At 42.2% G+C, this 25,475-nt stretch overlaps 1 protein-coding gene across 3 annotated transcripts in view; it reads right to left on the bottom strand.

The window, feature by feature from the left end:
• Positions 1-25,445, bottom strand: part of fam189a1 (family with sequence similarity 189 member A1) — a 78,119-nt gene extending 52,674 nt beyond the window's left edge. For all 3 annotated transcript variants that reach the window (XM_031846056.1, XM_031846057.1, XM_031846059.1), the window contains exon 1: positions 24,569-25,445. In XM_031846056.1, the coding sequence (XP_031701916.1) occupies positions 24,569-24,817 (249 nt within the window). In that variant the 5' untranslated portion in view covers positions 24,818-25,445. The remainder of the gene's footprint in view (positions 1-24,568) is intronic.
• Positions 25,446-25,475: the final 30 nt, after the last annotated feature.

Below are 25,475 nucleotides of genomic sequence, written 5' to 3'. Positions count from 1 at the left end.
CCTGTCATCCATGTTAAAACTAAACACTGGAGCCAAAATAAGCAGACATCTCTGATACACACAAATGCTGCACATACTGCCACGGAGTCAGCTCCTCGCCTGCCGTTCCGGCCTGAGCTCTTCCTTCTCCGCAGCCTTTTAGCACGGAGTAAAAACCTGAGTGGAAGTGTGAGTGCACAGTTTGGTGTGAGTGCATGTGTGTGCTTCTGCACACAAGGGCAGGCGTGTGTTAAATCAGCAGAATAAGGCTGAGCAGAATATGTACGGGGAAGCTTACCATCCTGGCCTTTAATAAAATGAAGAGCCGCTGATTAAATGGACGTCTGTAAGAGAGCTGTCTTCCAAGAGTCTGCTTCATGCGAGTGTACAGTATTGTTATTATGATTTATCTCCTGCTTAAACAGCTTATATTTTCAAATTTCTTTTTAAAAATGAAACATCTCATTAATAGTCTGATAATCATCTTCAAACACGTGCACACATTAATGTTCCCCAGACGAATTTGTCCAATACTTAAGTCGACCGCCCACCTGTCTCCTGTTCTAGTCCGTTACCATACACATTAATATACTTGGTGATGCCATCTCTTGCCTTTTGAATTTTGTGAATCTCATATCTCTCTGATGCGTGTCCGTTGGGTTTCACTCTCTATTGCACTTGGGGGTTTACGTTATTGCTCTGCCTGCCGATTCCTGCCCTGGTGCTTTGATTCATTTAGAGGAGCACCTAGTAAAAGTGTGTAATTATTTATGCTCTAAATGCTTATCTACCCTCATACTCCTGTCTCTCATTGAAACAGGAAAAAACTGTGTATTCTTAGAATGAATGGTATTGATTAAGAGAGACAATCTAGGGGTTATGTTTTGCTTTTGAGCAAAAAGGGCTATTTAGTTTTCCATCAAAGTCTTCATTGGTTATGTGAAGCTGCATCAAAGTCCACACATTTAAAGTCTGATGATATTCTGACAAGTTCACAGCAGGAAAAATAATGAAGCTCTAAATGTGGATAAGAATTGATCACTTGTGTTTAACCTTGAAGATTTTTTTTCTGTGTGTGTGTATGTCCCCAAATGAAAGACACATGGAGATGAAATGCAGCATCAGGGGATCTGAACTCCTAATACTTGTGTGACAATTTCAGCTTCCAGAAACCTTCAAGTAACCTTTGCTGGCCATGAATGAGCAGCACAACATGTGTCTGTATACGTGTGCATACCCAGTAAGTGTGAATCTCAGAGCGCATGTGAACCACACTGTGTAGAGAGCATGAGATGTTTGATGCTGCTGTACAGAGTCTCTGCACTGCAGCCCGTCTAACTGGAGCTCATGCTGACAAAGCTAACAGACAGACATGTGCATTTGGCCTCCTCGTGTTCCCGCTGTTTCAACAACAGCAGCGGTTTTCTTCCCCCAACATCCGTTTCCTACAGTATTCCCTTTTCTCTCCCAACCACCCACCCACCCATCTGCTCCTCCTTCCCAACCCCCTCCCCCCCCCCATCTTGTATATCATCGCTTCGCTTCGGAGCTCAGCACCTCGCCGCCGTTGCCATGGAAACAACGGAACAACAGCAGGTTGGCTACTGCTGCTGCCTGGAGGGGGGGGGGGGGGGGGGGGGGGGCGTGGCACCTCAGCCACCCGGCGCTCCTCTCACTCATGGAGGTCTGTAGTACCTCCGCTGAATCCACGAATCGAGACAGGGACGTGGGTCTGAATGTGAATCAGAAGGGAACAATAGCATACCAGAGGGGAGAACATGCATTGTTGTTATCAGCAGTGGTGTGCTGCAGCCTTAACAGCAAGACAGTGGGTCAACGTGACATGAACTGGAGAATACAATATTTACAAGGTTCCATTAAATAAAAGATAAGCCCGTTAAATGTAATTATAGCATTTGTGTTTGGCCAGTAAACGACGGGTTCCTGGTTGAAATATAGATGTTTGCTTTCCATAAGGTGGAGTCTAACAGCCCCGCCATCATAATGTAGATACTCATTAAATCCATAATAATGCATGCCAGCGTCACTGTAAAGGGACAGGTGAATTGTAAAAATGCATGGTTCACACCAGGATAAAGCTGAAAGTATCCTTTGACCACGTTATCACCATCGTCATCATCATCCACCTCATCTACACGGAACATGTTTCAGCCACGTTTTTTCAGTTGTTCACCTCATGCAAGTTCTATTTCAATCACTGCAGCCGTCTTCAAGTTTATATTCTTCCGTTTTTATGTGCGTATCTACCGTGATTATGTGTCCTGCGTAGACACTCATGGTGCTGCTGCTCTGCCGAGTGCGTCACTCTACTTTTGCTACGTGGTCTGTGTAAGCAGGGTGTAAATATAAGGAAGAGGGTGAAACCCCTGATATGCAACCCTGTGTCTTTTTTTGCATTCATTAGACAAACTGTAGGTAGCTGACAGGAAATAAGAGGAGAGAGGGGGGACATGCAACAAAGGTCCCCAGTCTGACTCGAAGCAGGGGCGTTGTGATAACATGGCCTCTAAAAACTCTACGAGCACATGCTATGATGGAAGCTAGAAGACAAACTAATATATTTTGCATTAACAATATAGTGAACCTCATGTTTATGCTTTGCAAAATCTGTTCTCTGTTATAGGAAGATATTCCAGTGTTAGCCAAAGATGAGTATGCGTTAATCTGCCCCTAATGCATACACTTATCGATCTTCCAGGTACACACACACAAGTGCATAGGGCTGTATGTGAACAGTGCCACTTGTGCTGCAGAGAGACAAAAGAGGAGAGGCTGCATGGCGACTCTCCGGCTTCACTTCCTGATTTAGCTCTCTGTCAGACTCTCCGTATCTTACACACAGGCCCGTCACACATGCATGAGCACAACACAGTTACACACGGAGTGCCACTTGTCATTTCACAAGAGCTTCTTTGAAGCTGCAACAAATGAATATGGAGTATGGGGGGGAAAAAACCATCAATGTCTTCCTTTCAATTATCCAGATATGTTTGCACTGGGGGACCTTACTGGCTGCATCACTGGAAGGAAAATCGACGCAAGACACGTTTGGTTGTTACATTCTCACTGCAGAGAAAATCAACACAACAGACACAACATATCTAGAGGTAAATACTTAACTACAAAATACTTCAAATGACAGACAGATGACAATATCTCAAACTTCCCTTCTGATGGCATGATGCACTGCTCAGCTTCAGAGAGAGGTTTGTAATCTATACTTCACTTTGAGTGCCATGAGACAGTGACAAGTGTTGACTATCTGCTGTATTTCACCAATCTGGTACTGAGAATACCTCTCAGGGATTCACATAAAGCTGTGCGTGTGTCCCATGCATGAGTATTAGGCTGCTATATTATGCAGGAACTTGCTTTTCTTTTTTTTGTTGTTTTCTTGAAGACAAGTTGTTGTGACAGTTGCTGTTGGAAATGCCCCGCTGCACCTGGGGTCACAGGCCTCCCACTCACTTTAGCATACGTGTGCGTGTGTAAGTGCATGGATGTTAAGTGAGAGACAAAGGCAGAAGAAGGTACTGATCCACCTGGATGTGACACTTACTTACCAAAATGTAACCTTAATCTTGTGCTCAAAGTTGTGGATGGGCACTTTTTGGGGCCTCAGCGGTCATAATTCAGGAGTAAAGGGCTGCGGCTCTCAGCAGTCTGCAGCAGTGAACCAGCCATGCATCCATCCTGGATACAGATGCAGTGACACCAACAGCTGAATCAGGCTTTCAGTTCTGTGCTGACGGGATAATCTGGCCCTGCAGCCAACCAGATTTGAAAGGAGAGCGTGGCAGACTGAGAGAGTGTGTGTTGAGTTGTGGTTTGGTGGGTGTGTAGATTGTAACCTCTCATCTGCATCAGCCTGGCTCAGAATCTGAACAAAATAGCCCACAATCTTTTCCTAAATATTTGAAACTATTGTTAATGTACACTGAGAAGTTATGTCCCTGAGTGCAGCTGCACATCTTTGTCTGAATCTAAACAAAGGTGACCTTTTATTCAGCTTTTTATAACATTGCAAACACAAACTTCTGCTAATGAGGGATTTCTCTCACCTGCTCACAGACCAGGAGCTTTAAATATCCTTGAATATATCTCTCTGTCTGAAGCATTGAAGCCCCAATAAATGGTGTTTGGTCACTAACTTACAGCCAACAGCACAATAACTTAATTCACCCGTACCTCAACAGGATTTGCATCACACATACACACAATTAACACCTCTTCTTTTTACACATACTGCAGCTGCCCTTACAAAGTATATAATGTTGCATGAAGTATGCATTCAACTGGGACATACTAAAACATGGCACCTTGAACTTTGACCCTTCTGCTCCTTAAATTAATCAGCTGAGCATGTATGTTCACAGATTTAAATCGTATAAATGAAAACAGAATGAGCTCGGTCTTCATTTTGTTCTGTAGGATCTGAAAGAGTTTCCACATCTGCGAACAAATTCTTTGCTGAGGCCGTCTCATCAGACACTTAACTACTATTGTCAGTGCTGGTGGGTAACCTCGATGTCTCTGCAAGCACAACACTCTCCAATCATTAGAATAAACTAAGACAAACGCCAAACTGTCATTCACAGAGAGGCAGCTGAGCAACACTTTCAAGTCAAGAGGCAATTAACGCTGTGAAAGGCCTCTCTGTGAATGATTACAACCACAAGCTCCATTCAGTGGCTTTTAATGACGATGATAGGTCTGCCTGAACACAGAGACGAGTTCTCCATGACGCGTCTTAAGCTCATTGTACCAGGTTGACTGTCTGAGTGTCTCTGGCCATGATTTGAAAAAAAAAAAAAGTATTCGGGTGACACTTACAGGATGACTGGTTGGTTTTAGATGCTTCCATTTCTGGGCACAAAATTCCCACTACAGAGTAAACGCATCTAAATAGGGATGACAGTACTGAACGGAGACAGCTGGCATCCGTTGGTTTGTTTCACCATGATTAAAGCTAAAGGCTGCTACTTTAATCAGTTAATCAGGCCTTTATGAGCAAACATGTGTGGCGTGTTGGTTCCGCTACATTATAGAAAAATCAACTAGAAACTCTGGGCAAAGTAAGAACGCAACCTTCAGGTGTCACCATCTGACTGACCAGTAATTCTGCTTATCTGGACCTGCTGCAGACAGCGTTTAAATATTTCCCCTGAAGTCTTGTCCAGCCTGCCAGTGGGTAATGTTCTCACTTACATGTCAGCCGGGCGCTGTGGCCTGGGCTGAGAGACGTTCATAAGATACAACTTTACACAAGGTTTGAAGAGAGCGGAAGAGACAGGCGGCAGCCTCCAGAAGGACTTTAGTGTGCAACCTCCTCTCCTCTCCAATAATAAAGCGAGTGATTTAAAGCTGCATATATTTCCAGTATCAAACACTCGCTCCCTGGATACATGATAGGTGGGCGTAAAATCCTTATAGTTTCCTATTTTCTGGATGACATCCCAGCTGTGGTCAGCTTGAATTCACGTTAATTACGACCTGAAAAATCCTCTCTAACTAGTCTGCTGTTCATTAGATCATGAATAGCTAATGTGAGACTCCATGCATCACTCACAGCCTCTTTAACGTTTCAATGGTCTGTCAGAAGGTGTGTCTGCACGATGGTCGTAAGTTGTTGCATATTTAACACAACCAGAAAGGAAACTGCAGACAGAAAAATTGTCAAAACGAAGCCCCAAAAAATAAAAAAAATATAAATGGTAACGGACAGAGAAAACAAATGAATGGATGAAAGTACCTTCCATTGGTAACTATTTTCTTTAAAGTGGCTATAACATATTTTTAGAACAACAATGTATCAAATATGAAATCAATGTGACACCGTGAAACAGCTTTCATGTCGGGATTTCTATCTCCTGAATCTGTAGCTCCCCATGGGCTTCACAGAGCTTTAAAAGAGAGTTTCAGCTCATTGTGTAGCCCAGAGTCCGGCCCAAAACTGTTTTGGTTTACGCATTTGCATTTTGTTTTTAGCAATTTTGTTTTGCTTGTATTCACGCTATACAAATATAGACATATTTCTGGAAAAGCAAATTTTCTCAGTGAGCAGCGGTCAAGCCTCAAGCCCCAAAAATGCAGTTGTTGGCACCATGTACATCCTCCTGCTACATACATACGTACACCTGCCTTGTATTTTAACTAGGAAGCTAGCATCCCCACGACATGCCCTTTTATTCATTTCAGAAGCCGCCACATTGTTTCTACACACACAGACTGAAATAGCTCATGCAACTAATTTATAGCAGTTTTTTACTTCAAATGTTCTGAAAAACTGATTATTTTCAAAGATAAAAGTGAGGATAATCCTTTAAAACAGTTTAAAGGACGCAAAAATCACATACTATACAGAGACATGCAGTAATTTTGAGCAAACCCGGCACACTTTCCACAAAAAATCCAACAACTTTGTCTTTTTTTTTTTTAAACACAAATAGACACAAAATAGAAGCTGATCTAAATGTTGCCAGAGCCAGCCAGCTCTAACAGAGGGGGTTGTGAGATGTTTTCCCAGCTCACTATCAGAATAATTGTGCGACAACACCCAAGAAAAGCATGCATCACACTAATGAACACTCAGCTTGATGTGACCGCAGTTGTCCACACAGCACATTCATCATTTCATCAAGGAACGCATGATCAAATGAGGAACGCTGACTCCCAACTTGCTGAAGATGTGTGGCCAGTGTGGTCAAGCACAATTATCACCCAGGAATGTTAGTTACACAGCGTTACACACAGCTAAAGGAAGATTAGAAATATAACAAAGAGAGCAGCTGAAACCAGACGAGCAAATGTCAGTGTTACCTCAGAGCATCTTTCTGTGACTTCACGTGAGATCGCTGCCTCTTAGATATCTCTATATTTGATCCACTGGGATGTATCGGTGTGAGTTTGTGTTTGAATGCATATCTCAAATGTCCTCCGAGAATAACTGGAATCATCTCTATTTTACCCTCCTGCCAAGCTCTCAGTTTTACACAGAAATACATCCCTTTAATAAATCTGCTATATCATATTGCTTTGAGAACGCCCTGAGGGCAAACATCCTTTGCCAAGCAAGTGTGATTTATGGGTTTTTTCTCAGGGGCAGTTTTTATAGAACATAAAAACATTTTGGTAAACTCTCATTTGTACTGCTGACATTTGTTCTCCTGGTAAAACTTCAGGTTACAGGCCGCTAATTAAAGTGTAATTATTCATTATATATGGGTTATAAACACTTACTGGGTATAATATGCAGGGGACACTTGACTAAAAAATGTTCATTGATTCAAAAGTTTATTGATCCTGTGTATGTGGGCTGCTGAATAAAGTGGCCCTTTTCACAGTAATTTAAGTGTAGTTAAAGGTTATGCAGACCGTAAAATAATGTCCGTTACCTTTCCTTATTCATTGTACTTCTTCCCTTTTACCTACTAGTAAGTGCATGTGCAACATATTTTCATTGTGATTTGATGGTTGTAATCAAAAGTATCATCATTTTTCTTTACTATGTACAGCTACTCTTGATGTAAAAGGATGATTCGGTTTCCCCCTCTCTCCATCCCAGACCAGCCCACCTTCCACCTCTGAAGGTTTTAGTTAGATTCAGTAGCTGTTTAGCTGTTTTGTTTGTTGTTAATGCAGTGCGGTGCATTGTGTGGAGTCAGCATTGTGTTTTACTGGCGGCTCTGTGCAGTCGTGCTTATTTTGCCCCCTGATGTTTAATTTCACGGCTTTGTGATTAACTTTCAAGGCCCCATTAATTTCTGTCCCACCACAATGTTGTTCTCAAAACACCCAAATAAAGCATTACAGAATGCGTAAGGTAAATGTCACCTGACTTGCACACACACTCTGCATCCGAGAGTATTTTAATATAATCAACACCTCACTGCTAATGGAGAGAAAAAGCAGTTGGCTGCAGCTGCACTGATGAAAATACTAATATATCCCACCTACAGGAGCTCCAACTGAATACCTGGACAAAGTACAAAGAATACATGTATTTGTACTCCTGCTGCTTTGAATTATGAACGGCATGTTGGTAAATGAATGCACAACTGAGCCCCCACACTTTCATTGGTTATACATTTTCACATTTTCATTCAATATTAATAGGGCTTTCACCCACACACAAATCATTAGCATATGAAAATAATTGATTGACAGTCACGTATCCTCGAAGTGAGGACGTTCTCTCTTTTTTAGAGACAACAGTTTCAGAATACAAAATCTGAAAAAAGGTTAAAATTAGGGATGCAAAGATACTAATATACCAGTATCGGCTATCGGGTCCGATGCTGTGCGCACGTACTGGTACTACTACTCCGGTGCAACCGCACCGAATACCACTACGGCAACCTGACGTGAACCTCTCATGAATTCAGCCGCAACGATAACCGGATGCACAAAACAGGTTAAATCCATTACAACAGATTGTCCTCAGTTAGTCTCCACTACATCATCTAGTTGAGCTGCGAGGTTGTCTGCATGGCATACTCATACCCGCCCGGTAATGTCAGCGAGTGTGTGTCAGCGAGTATGAAGTTAACAGTAATGTTACAGCTGTGAACAACGCAGTGCAGTGTGTGCAAAGTTTATTTGTCGTTAAATAAATGCCGGTGAGGAGACCCAAGCTTAGTTTCCCAGTCTTGCTCGTCAGTCAGCTGATGATCAAAGTGAAGATAATTAACGCTTTTAAGGTGGACTGACCTTTAAGGTGGACCAATGCTGTTCTCCTTTAGGTGACAAGCTGCTACTCAGAGTTTTGCTCTGCTTTTTTATTTTTAATATTTCTTTTCACTGTTTAACTGACGGTTAAACAGTTAATTATTAACATCCATACTGCAAACTGTGCTCTGTTTGTATCAGGAAACACGAAGTTGAATTTCAAATCGTCAGAATCATGTTGTGTATTTGATTTGTTACAGTCATAAAGTGACAAACATCAGATGAAAATTAATTAAACATGTTTTCAAAGTTATTGTTAAAACTGTAGTATTAAGTACTTATATTAGTACTTGGTATCAGCAAGTACTCTTGGTTTGAAACAAAGTTTTATCGGAGCATCCCTTGCTAAAATACAACATTTTATCTGATTTAGGTACTTTTTCACAGGGCCCTGAACGAGGTCGGTGTTAGGTATAGATTCAAACATCCATTCGCATAACACAGAGGGAACCGAGCACCGTGCAATGGATCAACACTAAACCTAAAACCCCCTCAATTTATCAAAGTGGCCCCACAAATCAATGTGGATTACTTTGGGAGAGAGCATTGCTCATGTGGCAGTACATTTCCATTACCACAACAATATTGGCATTTTGGGAGGCTGTGGTAATTTTGTCTATTGATCAAATCACAGGCAAAGATCATATAACCGTGTCTTGGTTTAGGCAATAACTCACGACAGAGAAAAGGCGAAACCATCATCTCTGTGTGGAAAACAGCATATAAACACAGGCCCGCACACAAACTCTGCACAGCACAAACAGACCCTGGGCACACAATCACATCACTGTAGAGGTCAGACCAGACTCAGGTAACATATTGTCAAATAATAAAGGGATTATCCCTGTAATCCAAATGGTGAACAACACCTCCACCACAGCAGTGGGTGTGACCTTGTCTGATGTCAGTGCAGCCGTCGGCCTGCTGAAAACTTCGAACCATCTGTGAAATTCGGATAAGGCAAGCAATTCAAGTGTATACAGTGTAAGCCTTAAAAGGAATAGTTTGACATTTTGGGAAATATGCTAATTCACTTTCTGGCAGAGTGTTAGATGAGAAGATTGAGCCCACTCTCAGAGAGTGGTTTCAATCTTCTCTTACTTTGCAAACCCTTAAAAAATCTTAAATCAATCTCCCCTTGTTCTTTGTTTCTTACAAATACAGACCTTTCAGCCTCCACTCGCCTGTGAAGAAAAATCCAGTGTTAATCACATTGAACCCCAGAGTAATTTTGAGTGTGCACTACTCAAATACTCCTCACCTTGATATCTCACTCTCTAACACAAACAACACCGACTTAAATCATGTGGGAGTGCCTCCTCGGTGCTAAACTCAATTAAAAAAGAGGAGGGGGGGTAGTTCTTCCGAAACCCCAGCACGGCCTTGGATGAAGAACATGTCAATGCCACATGAAGAGAATCGATGCATTGAGCGGGCGTGTTGGAGACCTGCTGCTCTTCATTTGCACTCCTCAGACTGAGGCTGGGTACAAAGAAAAGGCAGCCTTGTTGTTCAGTGGAGAGCAAATTTCAAAATGTTGCTGGAGAGAAACAGAGAGCTACTAGGAATTTAAAAAAAACACTGTGGATGCGAACATCAGCTGACCTTGGAAAGTGTCACAGCGGGGAGTGTGAGAGTCCGACACACTGCGATGTGAGGCTGCTAATAATGGGAGTCCTGTCAACATGTCTTACCCTCTGTATTACTCACTATTGGAGTAAGCACTGCAGGGCTACGCAGACAGCGCCCTAATTAAACGTGCTTTAGCTCGTCCCCTCTGTGTTCTGCAACAGAAGTACAGGAAGGTGAGATATGCAAAGTCTAACCTCCTAATGCCACATTGGCGTCATATTGTTCAGAACGTAATTACAAGCAGCCATATCTGAAATAAAGTATCAACGAAGCCACCGTCACTGGCAGTTATATCTAAATAAAATCCAATATTAACTCAATTACAACCCATTCATCTTGGTCAAAAGGAGCGGTGCAGTTTGTGTCTGGTTTCTCTTGTTAAACTGCTACACAAACGTAACACAGCAAAAGTAATTAAGGGTTTCTAAAGGGTGTGACTGTGGACATGATGACCATCATTATTAGATTATCGACTTGCCTTACGATGTATGGATATGACCATCATTTTTTATGACCTCGCTATTGCCCGTTGTGTTTACATGTTTGTTTGTTTACATAAGAAAGTCACCAACCTTTTAGCCAACATGATGCCAGAATAAAGGGTTTTCACAGCCGTTATAAGACTTGGACATTTTGAACATGTTGGACATTTTTGTTAAAGGAACCAGAAGGTCCAGTTTTATTTATTTAAGGAAAATTTTATATTTCTTCATATTCCAATTCCAATATGTGAATATTTTTAAGAATTAAGTTCATTGCTCTTTTAAAAAGGGTTATTATTATTATGCTATTCTATCATTATATCATTATATTATAGTGGCATAAAATAGTCTTAAAACGGCAATAACAATATTTTTGGGACAATTTATCATCCAACAAAATTAGTTGTCGTCACAGGCCTACTGGTAACCATCTTGTAAACACTTCCGACCTGGAATAATGGGAGGTTTTCCTGTCGTTCCCATCCTGTGTGAATACAGCATCATTCATTTAAGTTCTAAATGTTGAATATTTGGATGAAAACTCAAAAACTACATCCGTAATGTTGTACTGAGAAGTACATTCTACCCAAATGTAACAGAGCAGATTCACAATACAAACACATACAGTTTGTACTTGAAAAGGTTCACAGTTGAACCAGCCTGAATAACAAGGGGGTACAGATACTAGTCTAACGGCAGCTCGTTGATTGAAGCGCCTGGGTGGTGCAACGCTGCAGAGACCAGGGTTCTGTCCCTGACAGTGGTGCGTCCAGCCTCATCAAACACAATTACTTTTGTTCACTGGTGAAGCTCGTGCTGCAGCACAAGCGACTTGTTCCGGTTGGTCAGTCTACACTCTCTGTCTATTCCCTCCCCAAGACAAGAGTGGTGGGAGTCTGCAGCAACAAGGACTGCAGTGCAGACAGAAGTGATCCCTCCAAACTCAGGAGCAAAGATGACAATGCAAAAAAAAAAAGAGGAAAACATGCTAATTTAATCATTGATGCCTAATCATATTATAATTGTTTATAAAGTAATTTACTGTAATGCTTCTGTAGAGGTTACTGCAGCAGCAACATGCTTTAGTTCAACTCTGCTCTGCCTCTTTCTGACAGTGTGAAATTTGGATCAAATCATCAATAATTGTCATGTTTCAAAGGACTGCTGCCCTGCAATGTTTGAAGCCCACAGGTTCTCTGTTGTTTTATAACACCAGCTGTTCAACGACGCAGGCTGCATCATCCCCACAAATACAGACTCATCAAACACGCTCCGAGGTCTCCTTTCATGTGTTGGAACCTTGATCCAGCACCACGTTGATGTTGGATGATTCTGCAAAACCACAGTATACAATTATTCCTATTTTATGTCTGTCATGTAAGTGACTCATAAGTCTCTATTGCACAAATGAAAGAATCCAAGTTAAACTTTGCCCATACAGCCGGACAACGAGACTTTATCATATTTTAGATTTGACTGACATGTTTGCTCGTTGAGCATCACCCGTCTCTCTTTTGTTGCATTTCAAAATATAATCGGTTTATCTTGTTTGAATATTCTTCATATATGAATAAGATTAATTTAACTTTAAATGGACTGGAAAACTCATGCAACACACAAAAAACATCTTAACCAGGAAACAGCAAAACCAAACAAAATACAGATACAGACAGGTGACAAATCACACAGAACAAAGCAGAAATGATTCACAAAACAACACAACTTTGCTAGGAATCTGTTTCTGCACATTGATGCACATAAATTGGTGAAGATGTTTTCTTCATTTCCTTGAGTGTTTTCAGTGTGTTGAGCTCTCAGGCCCACCGTACGGTGAGAAATATTGAAAAACAAATTATCGGTCTGAGAAAGGACGCAAACTTCAGTGTCAGGCATCCATGCCACAGTCATCAATCATCCAATGTCAATTTAATTCATAGAGGGAAGTGTTTTTTTTTATGCAGTATCTCACTCTGACAAAATAGCTGAACATATTGCTGGGGGCAACCAACAAGTCCCTCTCTAATGACCATGGTGAATAAGCACAGGAGGAACATGTGCAGAAAGAAACATATACAAGACCGGAAGAAACAAGTAGCAGCTCCAAAGATGGTGCTGAATACAGACCCGGCCTCACACTGATTGTCCAGGCGCTCAGAAAGTGCAGGAGAAGCCCGTGAGCTGTTGCACACAAACACACATTTAAACTAGAATTGTCAAAACAGTGTTTTTGTCCTCCAGTACCAGCTAATGAGAGGGATACATAAGCAAGAGACACGGCCAGACTCATTACTCCACAGAACCACAGCTGTAATCGACTTCAACCAAAACATTTCACTCTCCCTCCTCGTTCTGCTATTGGAAGTCGCTCTTCTGAAGCCTTTGTTGTTCCTGCGTTTTCATATTTATTGTTCTCTCTCTCCCTCTCTCTCTCTCTCTCACAGCCTGTCAGTCATCTCACCCATGAAGACGCTCTTATCCTCATGTGCTACAGCTCGTTCCCTTTCTTACACTCGTTTCTTCGAGAGAGAGAGAGAGAGAGAGAGAGAGAGAGAGAGAGTGAGAGAGAGAGAGAGACACTCCCCCATCCCCCTCATTCCCTCACCTCCCTCAACTGATGCTGACTGGTAACAAGCTGTCTCTGGCTGCCATAGTAACCAACCATGACGAGGTCCTAATCAAAGTCGATATTGAATAAGAGTACTGCTTCTATTTCCACAGTTAGAGATAGCTTGTCATCGTATCAAGATGCTTCCATTTCCATCCGGGATCAAAAGCTGAATTTGATTCACTCTGCAACAAGTGATTTTGTAGGTGTTAGGCCTCTTGTCTGTCTCCATCCTGTTGCTGATTGTTGACTGTTATTTTCTGCAGCACTTAAAATGATCTGTTATGTGATTGCTATCTTCATTGATTGGAAGCATTTTGACCTCTTAATGTCCTGCAAGCTGGAGAACTGTCCGATATCATGTCCACTACTTATTTTATGACGGATATAGGATTTTACAAAAGTAACGCTGTAGAAGACAAACTGACAATATAAAATGTGTTAATGTTCAAACATCACCTCTAAAATAATGTTTCTCACATTATTATCACGTCACAGAGATTTTTTTAAGATTTATTACCAAACTTTGCACATCAGCACAGCACACTCGGGGATATTATGTGCTCATTAAAAAAAAAAATAATAATTACTTTTTAACTATCGTTAATCTGCTGATTATATTCTCGGTGAATCGTTTATTGTACAACCCGTTACGATTTAAAAAAATACTCTTCTACAATTTCTACGAGCCCAAGATGACATTTTCAAAATGTTTTGTTTTGTCGCTCAAACTGTTCAAACCCAAAAGAGAGAAAAGTAGCGAATCATCACAATGGAGGAGCAGGAACTGTTGACTGAAAGAACTAATTGACTATCACAACAGTAGCTGACTGATTCTCTGTCGATCAGCTGAGCTTTTCAGTTCTAAATATACCCGGACACAGCTTTCATGCAGCGGGCTCCCTGGTTCTGGTCCTCCCTTATGAAGCACAGTTGTTGGGTATTGATCACTGCAAAAAAGCTTGTATGCAGCATATTTTTAGGTTTTGCACTGCAGTGATTGGGCCTGCGCTAAATAAGGAGGTCTTAAAATACAAATGGTTTGCTGATGTGTTTTTCTGTGTTTCACCAAACATAAAGATGAAACATGGCAGTTAGAAAGTGTAGAAAGAGGAATTTGTGAAACAGAACCTCGGAGGGGAACCACCCAAAAGAACACATTCCAGGTTTCTACGACAGACGTGTGCAAACTCCTGAAACCTGAAAGTGCCAGAGACGTTGACTCTAGTACCAGCTGAAACATGGATCCCACAGAGATGCAACCTCCAGGGACAGAAATGGGCAGCGAGTCGGATCAAAAAGAGTACAGATTATGTGAGGGTGTGTGGGGGATGAGCTAACCAAGCTGAAGGGATGCCAAAAGAAACACTCTGAGCTGGAGAGGAGGAAGAGGGAGCTGAAATATCAACCTGAGGGAGGAGCTGATGGCCCGGGGGGCGGCTAGCCTCCTTCATGCTGAGCAAACACCCACAGATTCCCCATCATCCCCTGCAGCACGGGATCCAAATCAGCAGCAATGTCCCTCTTACTTTCTACTCCACTCCCCTTTTTGCATAAAGTCTCTCTTCTTTTTATTTTATAAAGCTTATTTCATCAAATCCAAATAGAAAAAAAAGAAGAAAAATCAACTTGTGAATTAAGAGAGAAAAAACAGAAACTCCCTTAATCCACTCCTGCCCCAGGACAGTTTGAAAATAAATGAGCTTTTACTAATGTTTCCTTCAGCAAGAAACGGATTTTTCTCTGCAATATCATTCCAAATCACAAAGATAACAGATAGGGAAAGATGCAACAAGGCTAGTAAAGCACCTAATAAGGGGATTGATATTGTTATTTTCTAAATCTGAAAAAACAGTAATGCAATCCCTGTTGATAATGTAGTGATTATAAAGAAAACCTACACGCGAGGTGAGCACAGAAAATAAGATCCCCTCCTGTCTTTTCTGGAGGCTTGTTGCATTTATAAAACTCCCTCTGAGGCTCCTCTAAAAGGCAGATCTGTCCGACTGTCAGATCAATCAGTCCGTCCTCTCCTTCTCCATCATCGTTTTTATGTCTCTCACACTCATATATACACACACAGAGGGGCATGCATATGCATACAAAGTCCTTGGAAATTGTCCAGGGACTAACTATGTGGCCTGTCTCCCTGTTGCCAGTCCCATCTGTATCGATGAAACAACAGGCAGAGCGGGACACCACGAGGAGGAAATGCATCATTCAGGCTATTAACAATGAAAAATGACTTTAAGATTATGCTGCCAGGTGACAAATCTGATCACAGCTAGACGCTGAAGGATTGTTTGTGTGTAATGTGCAATGTGTTTTCTACTGATCTAGTGACCTGTTGTTGGCCATTAACTGCTGTAAAGGTTTGACCTCTGACCGGGCTCGTTTATCCTCAAGGCTCATTTATCCAAACAAGACATTTCATCCTCGTTACCCACTTCCACCAGGAAATTGGTGTATTTGTCTTTTAATGCGGTATTGTCGCTGTACTTCAGATAATATAGAGAGACGAAGTATTGACGTAGCCTCCGGCCGTTCCAGCAGCTTCCAGCTAATTCAATGAAATGTCTTAATATGTTTTTTTTCTTTTTTCATCAACCTTCCTGAGAAAGTGATACGTGTTCCTTGGTATTCAAGGTCTCAGTGGTTTATACAATCTGGTTGAACAGCATCTAAGACGTCTGGCAGCTAAGAGAAAAGCGTTTGTATCAGATGGCAACAATCGAAGGTAAGGGGGGAAAGTCTGCTCTCACAAAGTGTCACTATGTCTTTTCAATTTATGCACTGATATAAACTTAGGTGGAAACACCAGATATTTAAATGAAAAAGTTGCAATATTGCAAAAGCACATTCTAGGCTTGCCTGAAGTGAAAAAGTTGTCGTATTGATGAAACAAAATGCAACAAAGTGCAACGAATAATGAAAACAATGCGAAGCCTGCATGAAGCATTTGACGTAAACATCCACTGAAGATTTTGCTCCGCTGAGGAAAGAGATGCAATGAATCTGACATATCGGACAAGCACTTATTATATATACACTCAGGGCTTTACTATCCATATTCTAACTTAAATGAGTATCTATTCTTGTTATTTCAGTTTGAACACTTTACCTGATTTGACAAAGTTAAACAAAGATACATTTGTTAGCATTTAGAAAAACCACAGCTCCCATAAAATATCATCCATAATAACCGCTAATGCTCTTTATTCAACTCTTTGATTCCAACGATAATCTCTACTGTCTACAACTCTCCTCTCTGTCTTTCTCCGTCTCATGGAAATGTATCTTTGTTAAAAGTAGAAATATGAAAATAACAATAGGAAATGATGACAACATTCATCATCCCTGTCTGGAAAGCCACATGTTGTTGAGCAATGTTGTGCTGCAGGGCTGCATTTTTCATTTACTTAATTTCAATTTTCACAAATGTCAGTGTGACTTTCACTCTGGTTCTTAATGTTAAAATGATTTTTTTTGTGCTCAGACTAAAATTTCTTGTAAACAGAGTTTATGGATGAGCTAAAACGCCTCTCAGATTTGTCTTTAGGCTCTCGATGTATCTTTTCTCACCGCTTGATTAACCTCTTAAAACAGCTTTCAGCTCAGTGGTCAGCTACATTCCGAGGGACTGGGAGACAAACCGAGAGTAAGATGATGAAAAGCATGAAAGAAATGCTGTTACACTCTTCTTTCTTTCCGTTTCATTACAACGGTGTGTATCTGTCTTAATACACACACACACAACCACCTTGTTGCTCAGCTGTCGAGGGTGTACAACCAACCTTAATGTCTACTCCAGCTCCATATATACAATTAAATACACAGAAGCACACACTCACACACCCCTGACCTGCCCTCCCACATGTGTACACACATAAAAGCACCATCCAACACAACACAGCTGCTAATCATAGAACAAAGGGAGGCTCCAGTCAGCAGGCTTTGCCATTGATCGGCTGTAGAAAGCAGCAGGGAGGCATGACAGTCAGCTTTGTTACATCAGGAAGAAGTTACGGCTCAATAGCAGGTACGGGATGGAAGTCAAACACTGTCTCTTTCTGGTGATGGCCTGTCGCGGCACGCCACTGAAAAACTCTTAATATAACTATATCTATATCATAAAGGAGGAGGAAGTGGATGTCTGACACTTCACTGGAAACTAAAACTCTCAATTCAGTCCAGATAAAAGACAAGTCTGAGTCACAAAGCTTCTCTTTTCTGTTGGATTTGACATGAACACACAAAGGCAGAGTAACTGTGATCACAGGTGTTGTACAGTTGCAGCACCTGTGTGAGTGTTTTCCTCAATGCAACACCCTCATCTTCAAATAGCTAGACATCACGACAGACGTTTGTCCCTGGCCGTCTTCCTCTCCCCTCGTTGCCCTGTTGTCTCTGCTCTGGTTTCCCTGCCTCCTCTCTGAGCTCAGTTCAACCCTGTTGGCCTTTTCTATTCAACAGTCTGCAGGCAGACCTGCTGGCGGCCTGGTCAGGGCTGTTTGTAAAGAAGTGCAGCATCAAGCATTCTGTCAGACACGTCCCGGGCTGCGGGTCAGACCAACACACAGACACACCACAAACAAGAGCCGGCAGAGGAAAGAATAGGAGGATTCATGACAGATCTGTGATGAATCAAATAATTGTATCATGCATTCAAACACATGAAAAATGTCCCCAAACATGACCTATCTTTCTCTTTCTCTCTATATCCTCCTACGTGTATTTTCAGGGTCAGTTCGGGTCTAAAAACGTCCATAAAAAAAAGAAATCTACACACATCAACCAGCTTCACTCTTCAAAAGATCAAAATAATTGTGCTTGTGTTTTTTGTGTGTGCATTTGGGTGTGTGTGTGTGTGCGTGTATGAAGGTGCCTGTGAATACAAATGGGCGAGTGTGCAGAGATGCAATGTGTATGCACACGTTTGGGGCATTGTGGAGTATTTAAAAGATCCTCTCAAGACATGTTTTCAGTACTCGGCATGGAATAATAATTTGTGTCCGGTATGGTTTTTCCACAAAAAAGTTAAATACATTTTGTAAAATCTACTCCATCTACCTCATTGAAAAAAAAAAACAGAATATAATAAAAAAAGTATTGTTCATTTCCAAAAGTTAACTACTGGACACAACTTGTGTCCTACTTCACTGAAAAGTCTCTTCTCAGTGTTTGTGCAGTGGAGGATTCATGTTTCTACATCACACTGGTGTGAGTACTATGAATAAATGCTGGACCACGATTGGCTTCCAAACTAGTTGAGATGTTCGTACGTACATGTGTGGAACTCATTAAAGGTGAGCACACAGAAAGCCTCTCTCTTCAGCAGATGAACATGAAAAACAGCCGTCTGGTGTCAAAGACACGTCATTCTGCACAGTGAAGCTCAAGCGCCCAAGAGAAGAAACAATAAACAAAAACACATGTTCGAGTAGAGGACTTTACAAATCACAACTCTTGATTGATTGACAACTTGAAGTCCATGCCGTACATTCACTAAGACAAACACACAGTACTGATGAGACTTTGAGCCAGGAAGTTATCATGGCAACAATCATCTGAGCCGAGCTGCAGCAATTCAGCGAGGTTGCTTCTTTGCCTCATTAGGTAATTTGTAGCGAGGAGAGGAAGAAAAAGAAGGAATGTAATAAAGGGACCTGAATCTTTTAACGAGGCACAATCCGAAGAAGTTCAGATCCTCCTGTATACCCGGTGTTGAACATGGATCATGAAACACCCCCAGAAAATATCAGAGCACAAGCAGCGGGAACGAGATGAGGCAGAAAGTCTGGATGCGTCTCCAGCTATAACAGCAAAGCACAGTGAGACAGGGAATTAAGTGAGGTTGACAACTTGAAATATTCGAGCCTCTCTCAAACACCGTGTGTGTGTGTGTGTGTGTGTGTGTGTGCAAGGACAAACTGTTCTTTCCACCATTATGGTGCTTACTGGTAGCACTGGAGTGGGGGCAGGATGCACTGGAGGGTCCTCAGAGTAATGAGTAGCAGCAGGCTGAGTGCCTACTTACTTATTATGGAAAAGGTGCAGCGGGAAAGTGAATTACAACTGTTCGGCGACACCTCGGCACGGACTGAGCGCTAAAACCACATGACATCATCACACTCGCTTTAACCGCCATTGAGTTCACTGCAGAGATGTTAAAGAAAAAGAAAAAAACACCAAGTAAAAATAACGATGATTGATGGAATCCATCTAATTAGTTGATCAATACGAGATTTAAGACAGGCCGGTCCGGCCGTGAGTGGTCTGGTCTGAGCGCATGTGTGCTGACTACACCTTCCATTTAATCTAAACTGACAGGATGAGTGAAGCGGCTGAGGAGCCACGGCCTCTATTGACAGCTGGCGTTAAAAGGATGCATCAAAGCAACAAGCGGCCCAGCGGAGCTTTGTGTTGAGTCCCAGAATAAGAGAATAATGCTTTTATCACAATGTGCACAACTGGACGGTCAAACCATGAGATACTTTGAAACTTCTGATGCCATTAAAGAATGTTGATTAAATGTCACATCCCAAAATAAAATGTCTTATTTTTCAGAGGAGAGTTTCTTCTACAACCTGCAATTGCTGAAAGGATCAATTCACCTAAATAAAATAAATCAAGAGATACTTCTGTAACACATCTTTTTCTAGACATGCAGGTAGTTTTTGGTTTAATTTGTCCAGGTTTAGAGATACTTGTCATTCCAATGAAAAGAAAACTGTGTGAGCTAATACTTGAAACAAACTGATTCAATGATTGACGTTCTTTTGTTTCTTTTCGCAGCTCTCTGAATCAACCCACTGACTCAATACGTTTTACGAGAACAGAGTAAATTATTACCGAGCACGAAATAACCTCGAGAAGGCGAAGGAAAGCAAAGCTCCTCGAGTGACACAAACTACTTTATCGAAATAGAAATAAATGTGAGCCCAAGCTCAGTAATACACATATTCACAAAATCCTTTTAAACACCAAGTATTCAAACAAACATGTATTGGCTATTTGTGCACAACATTACATTGTTAGGAGTTTCATTGGACCTGAATCTATGACTCATACAATTAAAGTCAGAGATATAATTGATTGATTGATTGTAACATTACACGTATCTCTCTTCACTACACCAAAACCTAAAAAAATAAATCATGACAACAACACCTGAATTTACTTTATTCATTTTCAAACCAACACTGAAGTATATTTGTGTTCATGTTTGGTGTGTTTTTGTCTACAGCTCTGTTGCCAGGAGACCAGCGAAGCCTAATAAACCAGTTAATTAATAATGATTCGCACTCCCCTGCTGCAGAAGAAGCAGAACCCAGCAACTAAACAATCAAATCAAAAAAACGTCACCTCTTTGTCTTCGTGTAAATGCTGCTCTCTATTCCTCACTGAGGCCACTCAAGACAAAAGGGTCCAACATGCAAACAAGAACAACCCGTTTAGATATGCCCAAATCTAAGGTCTTTCCATTTCTCTACGAGAGGCCTCATAGCGCTAAACTTTATTTTTCCTGGCTTTCCAATCTCAAGACAGCACAAAACACACATGTTGGGCGAGAAAATCTCCGAAGTTGTGTATTTAGAATCAAGCTTGACGATAGAAACAGGAATCTAATGCCATGTAGGCACAGCGGTACTTTGAGCCAAATGCTAACGTCAGCAGGCTAACAGGCTCACAATACAATGACAGTGTTTAGCAGGCTTACTGTAAAGTTCACCATCTTAATGTAGCGTGTTAGCATGCTGCTAATATGTGCACTAATGGTGTTAGTTTTGCAGGTATTTTCTCAAACACCAGAAATACTGTGTGCCGGCAGATGTTTTAAACATGTATTTCACAGGATAAATGAAAACTTTGACCTACTGGTGGGGCTAAACGAAGAGTCAGGGGAAAACTAAAGTCAGTATGATTCATCCTCTGGGGAACATTAGTTTTTGTACACAATGTCATGGTGACCCATTCCATAATTGTTGACGACATTGTAGTCTCGAACAAGACCTGACAAACTAATAGTCGTCCCTCAAGAACAGCTAAAAAAGAAGCTGTTAAAAACTTTACTTCAATGTGGACCTTTGTCCTCTTTCAACAAACTCACCAGCAAAAGGCAGAGAGCCTCCCAATATGTCCCCACACACAACACAACACCCCCCCTACAAAAAACTTTCACAGCCTTCTACACAAACACAAATACGCACTCCGGCAGATTAGTGCAGTATTTGCTGACGGTTTGTGCTGGAAATGCGGCGGAGAGATCTGCCTCACAACAAATACCAAGAATGCAGTCTTAAGCCGCCTTTGCCACGTCCTGGTCTGCAGATTTGGGATCTTGGAGTGTTACTTTTAGAAAAATGTGCCCTTCTTCCACACAACCAGGAGGGAAGCGAGGAGAAGTATCCTTCTCTAGTGAAGAGAGAGAGGAAATGTCATGGTGGTACAGAAAGAGATAGGAAGCATCAAAATCTAATGTGAATCTGTAAATGATGCCTGCAGTAACTCCTGCTGATGGATTTACATATTTTGTCGACAATGTTTTTATTCTCCGTGACAGGAAATGAGAAAGGAGAAGAGAGGCGGTTTTGTGTATTGGTGCATATATGTGTTTGGACACTTGGATCACTTCAGAGCTTTAATTCATGGAGATGCGAGGTGAACGGTAATTTGTTCTGCATGTCAGCTGCTGACGGCTGCAGAGGCCCTTTGGCTCGCTCGGCCACATCGCCTCATTCATTAGCCAAACACGGCAGGGCGGCGTGATTCACAGCCAGCAGGTAAACCAGCAGGTAAAGCAGCACGTACTGTTGCCTAAGGAAGCGGACTGGAGGCAACTATCATATCGTTCGAGCTCTGCGTCATTTTTTTGTCACAAACAATGACATCTACTGGACGTGACTGCGGCTGGCTGCTTGTGTGCCGAGCTAAAGGGTTACAGCAGCGGTGTGGGGTGATTACAAGCTGGGTGCGACAAAGAGCAATATATTTGTAGGATTAGTCTCCGTTGGTCAGGCAAGTGTGTGTGTGTGTGTGTGTGTGTGTGTGTGTGTGTGTGTGTGTGTGAGTGATATTGCTTTTAAACATGCAACTCTTGACATCAAAGCTGTAAAACATGTTTTTCTCCAGAGTGAGGAAAATCAGGATGAAGGAGACAGATCTATTGATATGCACTACACTGAAGAGGGATATATTTGTTTGTGTGTGTGTGTGTGTGTGTGTGTGTGTGTGTGTGTATGGGCTCTACAGTGATTGCACTGTGTAGGAAGTAAAGATTACGCCTTCTCTCGCTGTGAGCATGATGAAATCCCACAATGTCAGTCATCACACAGAGATCCTTAATGACATCCCACCGTGACCACACACAAACACACACACACACACACACGCACACACACACACACACACCCAGATAAGTTGAGGATTTTTTTGCTGTCACTTTCCTCATTAGTTCAGTTCACTGACATGGCAGGAAGCTCAACATAAAGGCTTCAAGGTTCAACGCTAAACCACATTTGCAGGCTGAAAGAGTCACGTTGTCGAGAAGCTGGTTTACTCCTCGTGACAGGGACACTTGTCTGCAGGAGATCAGAGGTTCAAATAAACAACTTGAACATGGATACACTGCACCAAAGCCTTTCTAACAGATATTCAGGATAACCACCTTCTATCACGCTACACTCACACACGGAGCCAGAGAGATAGAACACTTTCCTTCTCTAAAATGAGCTCTACAGAGTCTTAAAGCTACACAAGGTAAGCTTTTGTGTAGAAATACACTCGTCTTATTAGACTGAATTACAGAGCGGAGTTGCAAAAAGCATCCCAGAACACCTAATTAAGATGCTTTCGATTTGTCTCATTTAGACAAAATTCTTGATAGACAAGGACTCAAAAAATCAGCTCCTAAAAGCAAGCAGCTGCTGTTTTTTCTTTTAGCATAAGTCAACATCAAAGACCGAATGTAATGAGTCATTTTACATAAGAAGATTTTAAACATATTTAACAGTGTTTTCTGCAGGTCGGAGCTCTCGGCTTAAAGAGCGACTCCCACAGTCTGATTGCTTGTGGGCAAGTCACCAGGGTTTGGTGCACAAGCATAACAGAAGGTAAGATGCAGCACCACAGGCTGACAGACCTCAGATCAGCCCGAGGCACTGATGACGAATGCGCATTGACCTCTGACCCCTGAGGTTACCGACCATTCCCCTGTAACTATACACTCCCACACATACAGGCACTAACATGTCCTTTCTCTCTTTTCTCTCTCTCATATCACGCAAGAACATCTACCCATTGACACTTTATATTTCCATCACTGCTAGATACAACACACCTACACACACACAAACACACACACACACACACACACAAACAAAGAGATGGCCCTTGTGCCACAGACCTCCCCACACCCCTGCACTCTGCCCTGCTGCTTCTATAATTAATGGAGAAGCCATGCTCTGGGTCTCTGGCAGGAAATCAGGGATGTGTGCATTCATAAATATTTACGGAAATCACCATGAAAATTTCACATGAACAAGAAAAACACATCTCAAATACAACACATCCCACAGCACAAAGAGGAAGGAGCACTGTACAGTATTTAAAATATCCTCCTTGACTTTACTGTATTGTGTGTGTGTGTGTGTGTGTGTGTGTGTGTGTGTGTGGTATCACTGATCACCACATGGCTCTGCATCCTCACAACTATTTACCATTAAGGATTAGCTCCAAAATTCATTCAAAAACCTAATTTTTTCCTTTTCATGCAGTGGCAACCAATTAGTTCAGCTCTCTACCTGAGATTAAAGAACTCTGTCTTTGAAATCCAAAAACCACCATCAAGATATATTTCTTAAAAAGCCTACTCAGTCAGTATCCATATCAACATTTTATAAAACTGTAGACAATACGCCATGAGATCAATGTAGTGAGAGGTGACAAAATAATTACAAAAGTAGGCTAAAGAAAATGTCCATCCTATTGCCATAGTGTCTCAATAATATCACGCTCTTGATATACTACTCCATGTTTATTCTTCTTCAGGAGGTGGAAAACTTGCATCATGCTTGACTCATGCCATCAAATACAACCAGCATCGTGTAATTGTCGTACTCACAGAGAAACCTGCCCAGAAGGGACACGAGTGCCGGACTCTGGGGGATGTGGTGAGAGCCAGAGCCGCGAAGCTGACGGCCAGGATGAGGCTCCCGAGCACCATCTGAGAGACTCCCAGAGCCAGCATGATCCTCGTCCGGGTCCGGTACTCCCTTAGCCGGGACAGGCTGCGGGACAGCGACGCGGGGCTGAGGGACCCCGGGCCCCCGATGCCGCTGCTGCCGCCGCGGTGCAGCGCGTTCACCGGCATTTTCACTGAAGGGTACGACAAACACAGCAGCAGATAAAGGGCAATAACATCCACAAACAGCAGAGTCGTTGTGTGTCCGCCCGCGGTGCGCTGGTAAACGGTCTAACTCGAGGTCAGTGTCCGGTGTGGATGATCTCCATCAAATTAAGACGCCTCGGAGTCGCTCCAATTAGAGACGCGCTGCGACGGATGGGAGGAGAAAGGTGAGGAAAGAGCGGACTGGACGAGGCACCAGATGTTCAGCAAAACACGCACAGAAACTGTGAAGATTTTCAAGTCGAAATACAGAAAATAGACCTCTGGAGTTTATCGGCGACTGCTTCGGCAAAGAGCCCATTCCTCAAAAAGTCCACACGCAAAAAAAAAGGCGAAAACAAAACAAAAACCGCATCATCCCGCTGTCAGCCAGCCTTGCACCATTGTCATGCTGTCATGCTCTTCTCTGCAGGCTCTCCAACTACTCGAAAGCGAGAGACGGAACGTGGTTAAGACGCTTGTAAAGAAAAAACGGTGCCCTCCTTGAAGATCAAACAGAGACAAATGTTGGTATCACACAGAATCTGTCTTTTCTTTTTCTTTTGGTGTCTAAAAATCCGCAGTTGTGAGCGAGCAGCGTTTCCCCTGTGTGTGTGTGTGTGGGGGGGGGGGGGGGGGGGGG

The sequence above is a fragment of the Anarrhichthys ocellatus genome, unplaced genomic scaffold (genome assembly GCF_004355925.1).
Source record: "Anarrhichthys ocellatus isolate YVR2014 unplaced genomic scaffold, GSC_Weel_1.0 scaffold6, whole genome shotgun sequence".
Taxonomy (NCBI): domain Eukaryota; kingdom Metazoa; phylum Chordata; class Actinopteri; order Perciformes; family Anarhichadidae; genus Anarrhichthys; species Anarrhichthys ocellatus.
This window is presented reverse-complemented; position numbering and strand designations above follow the sequence as displayed.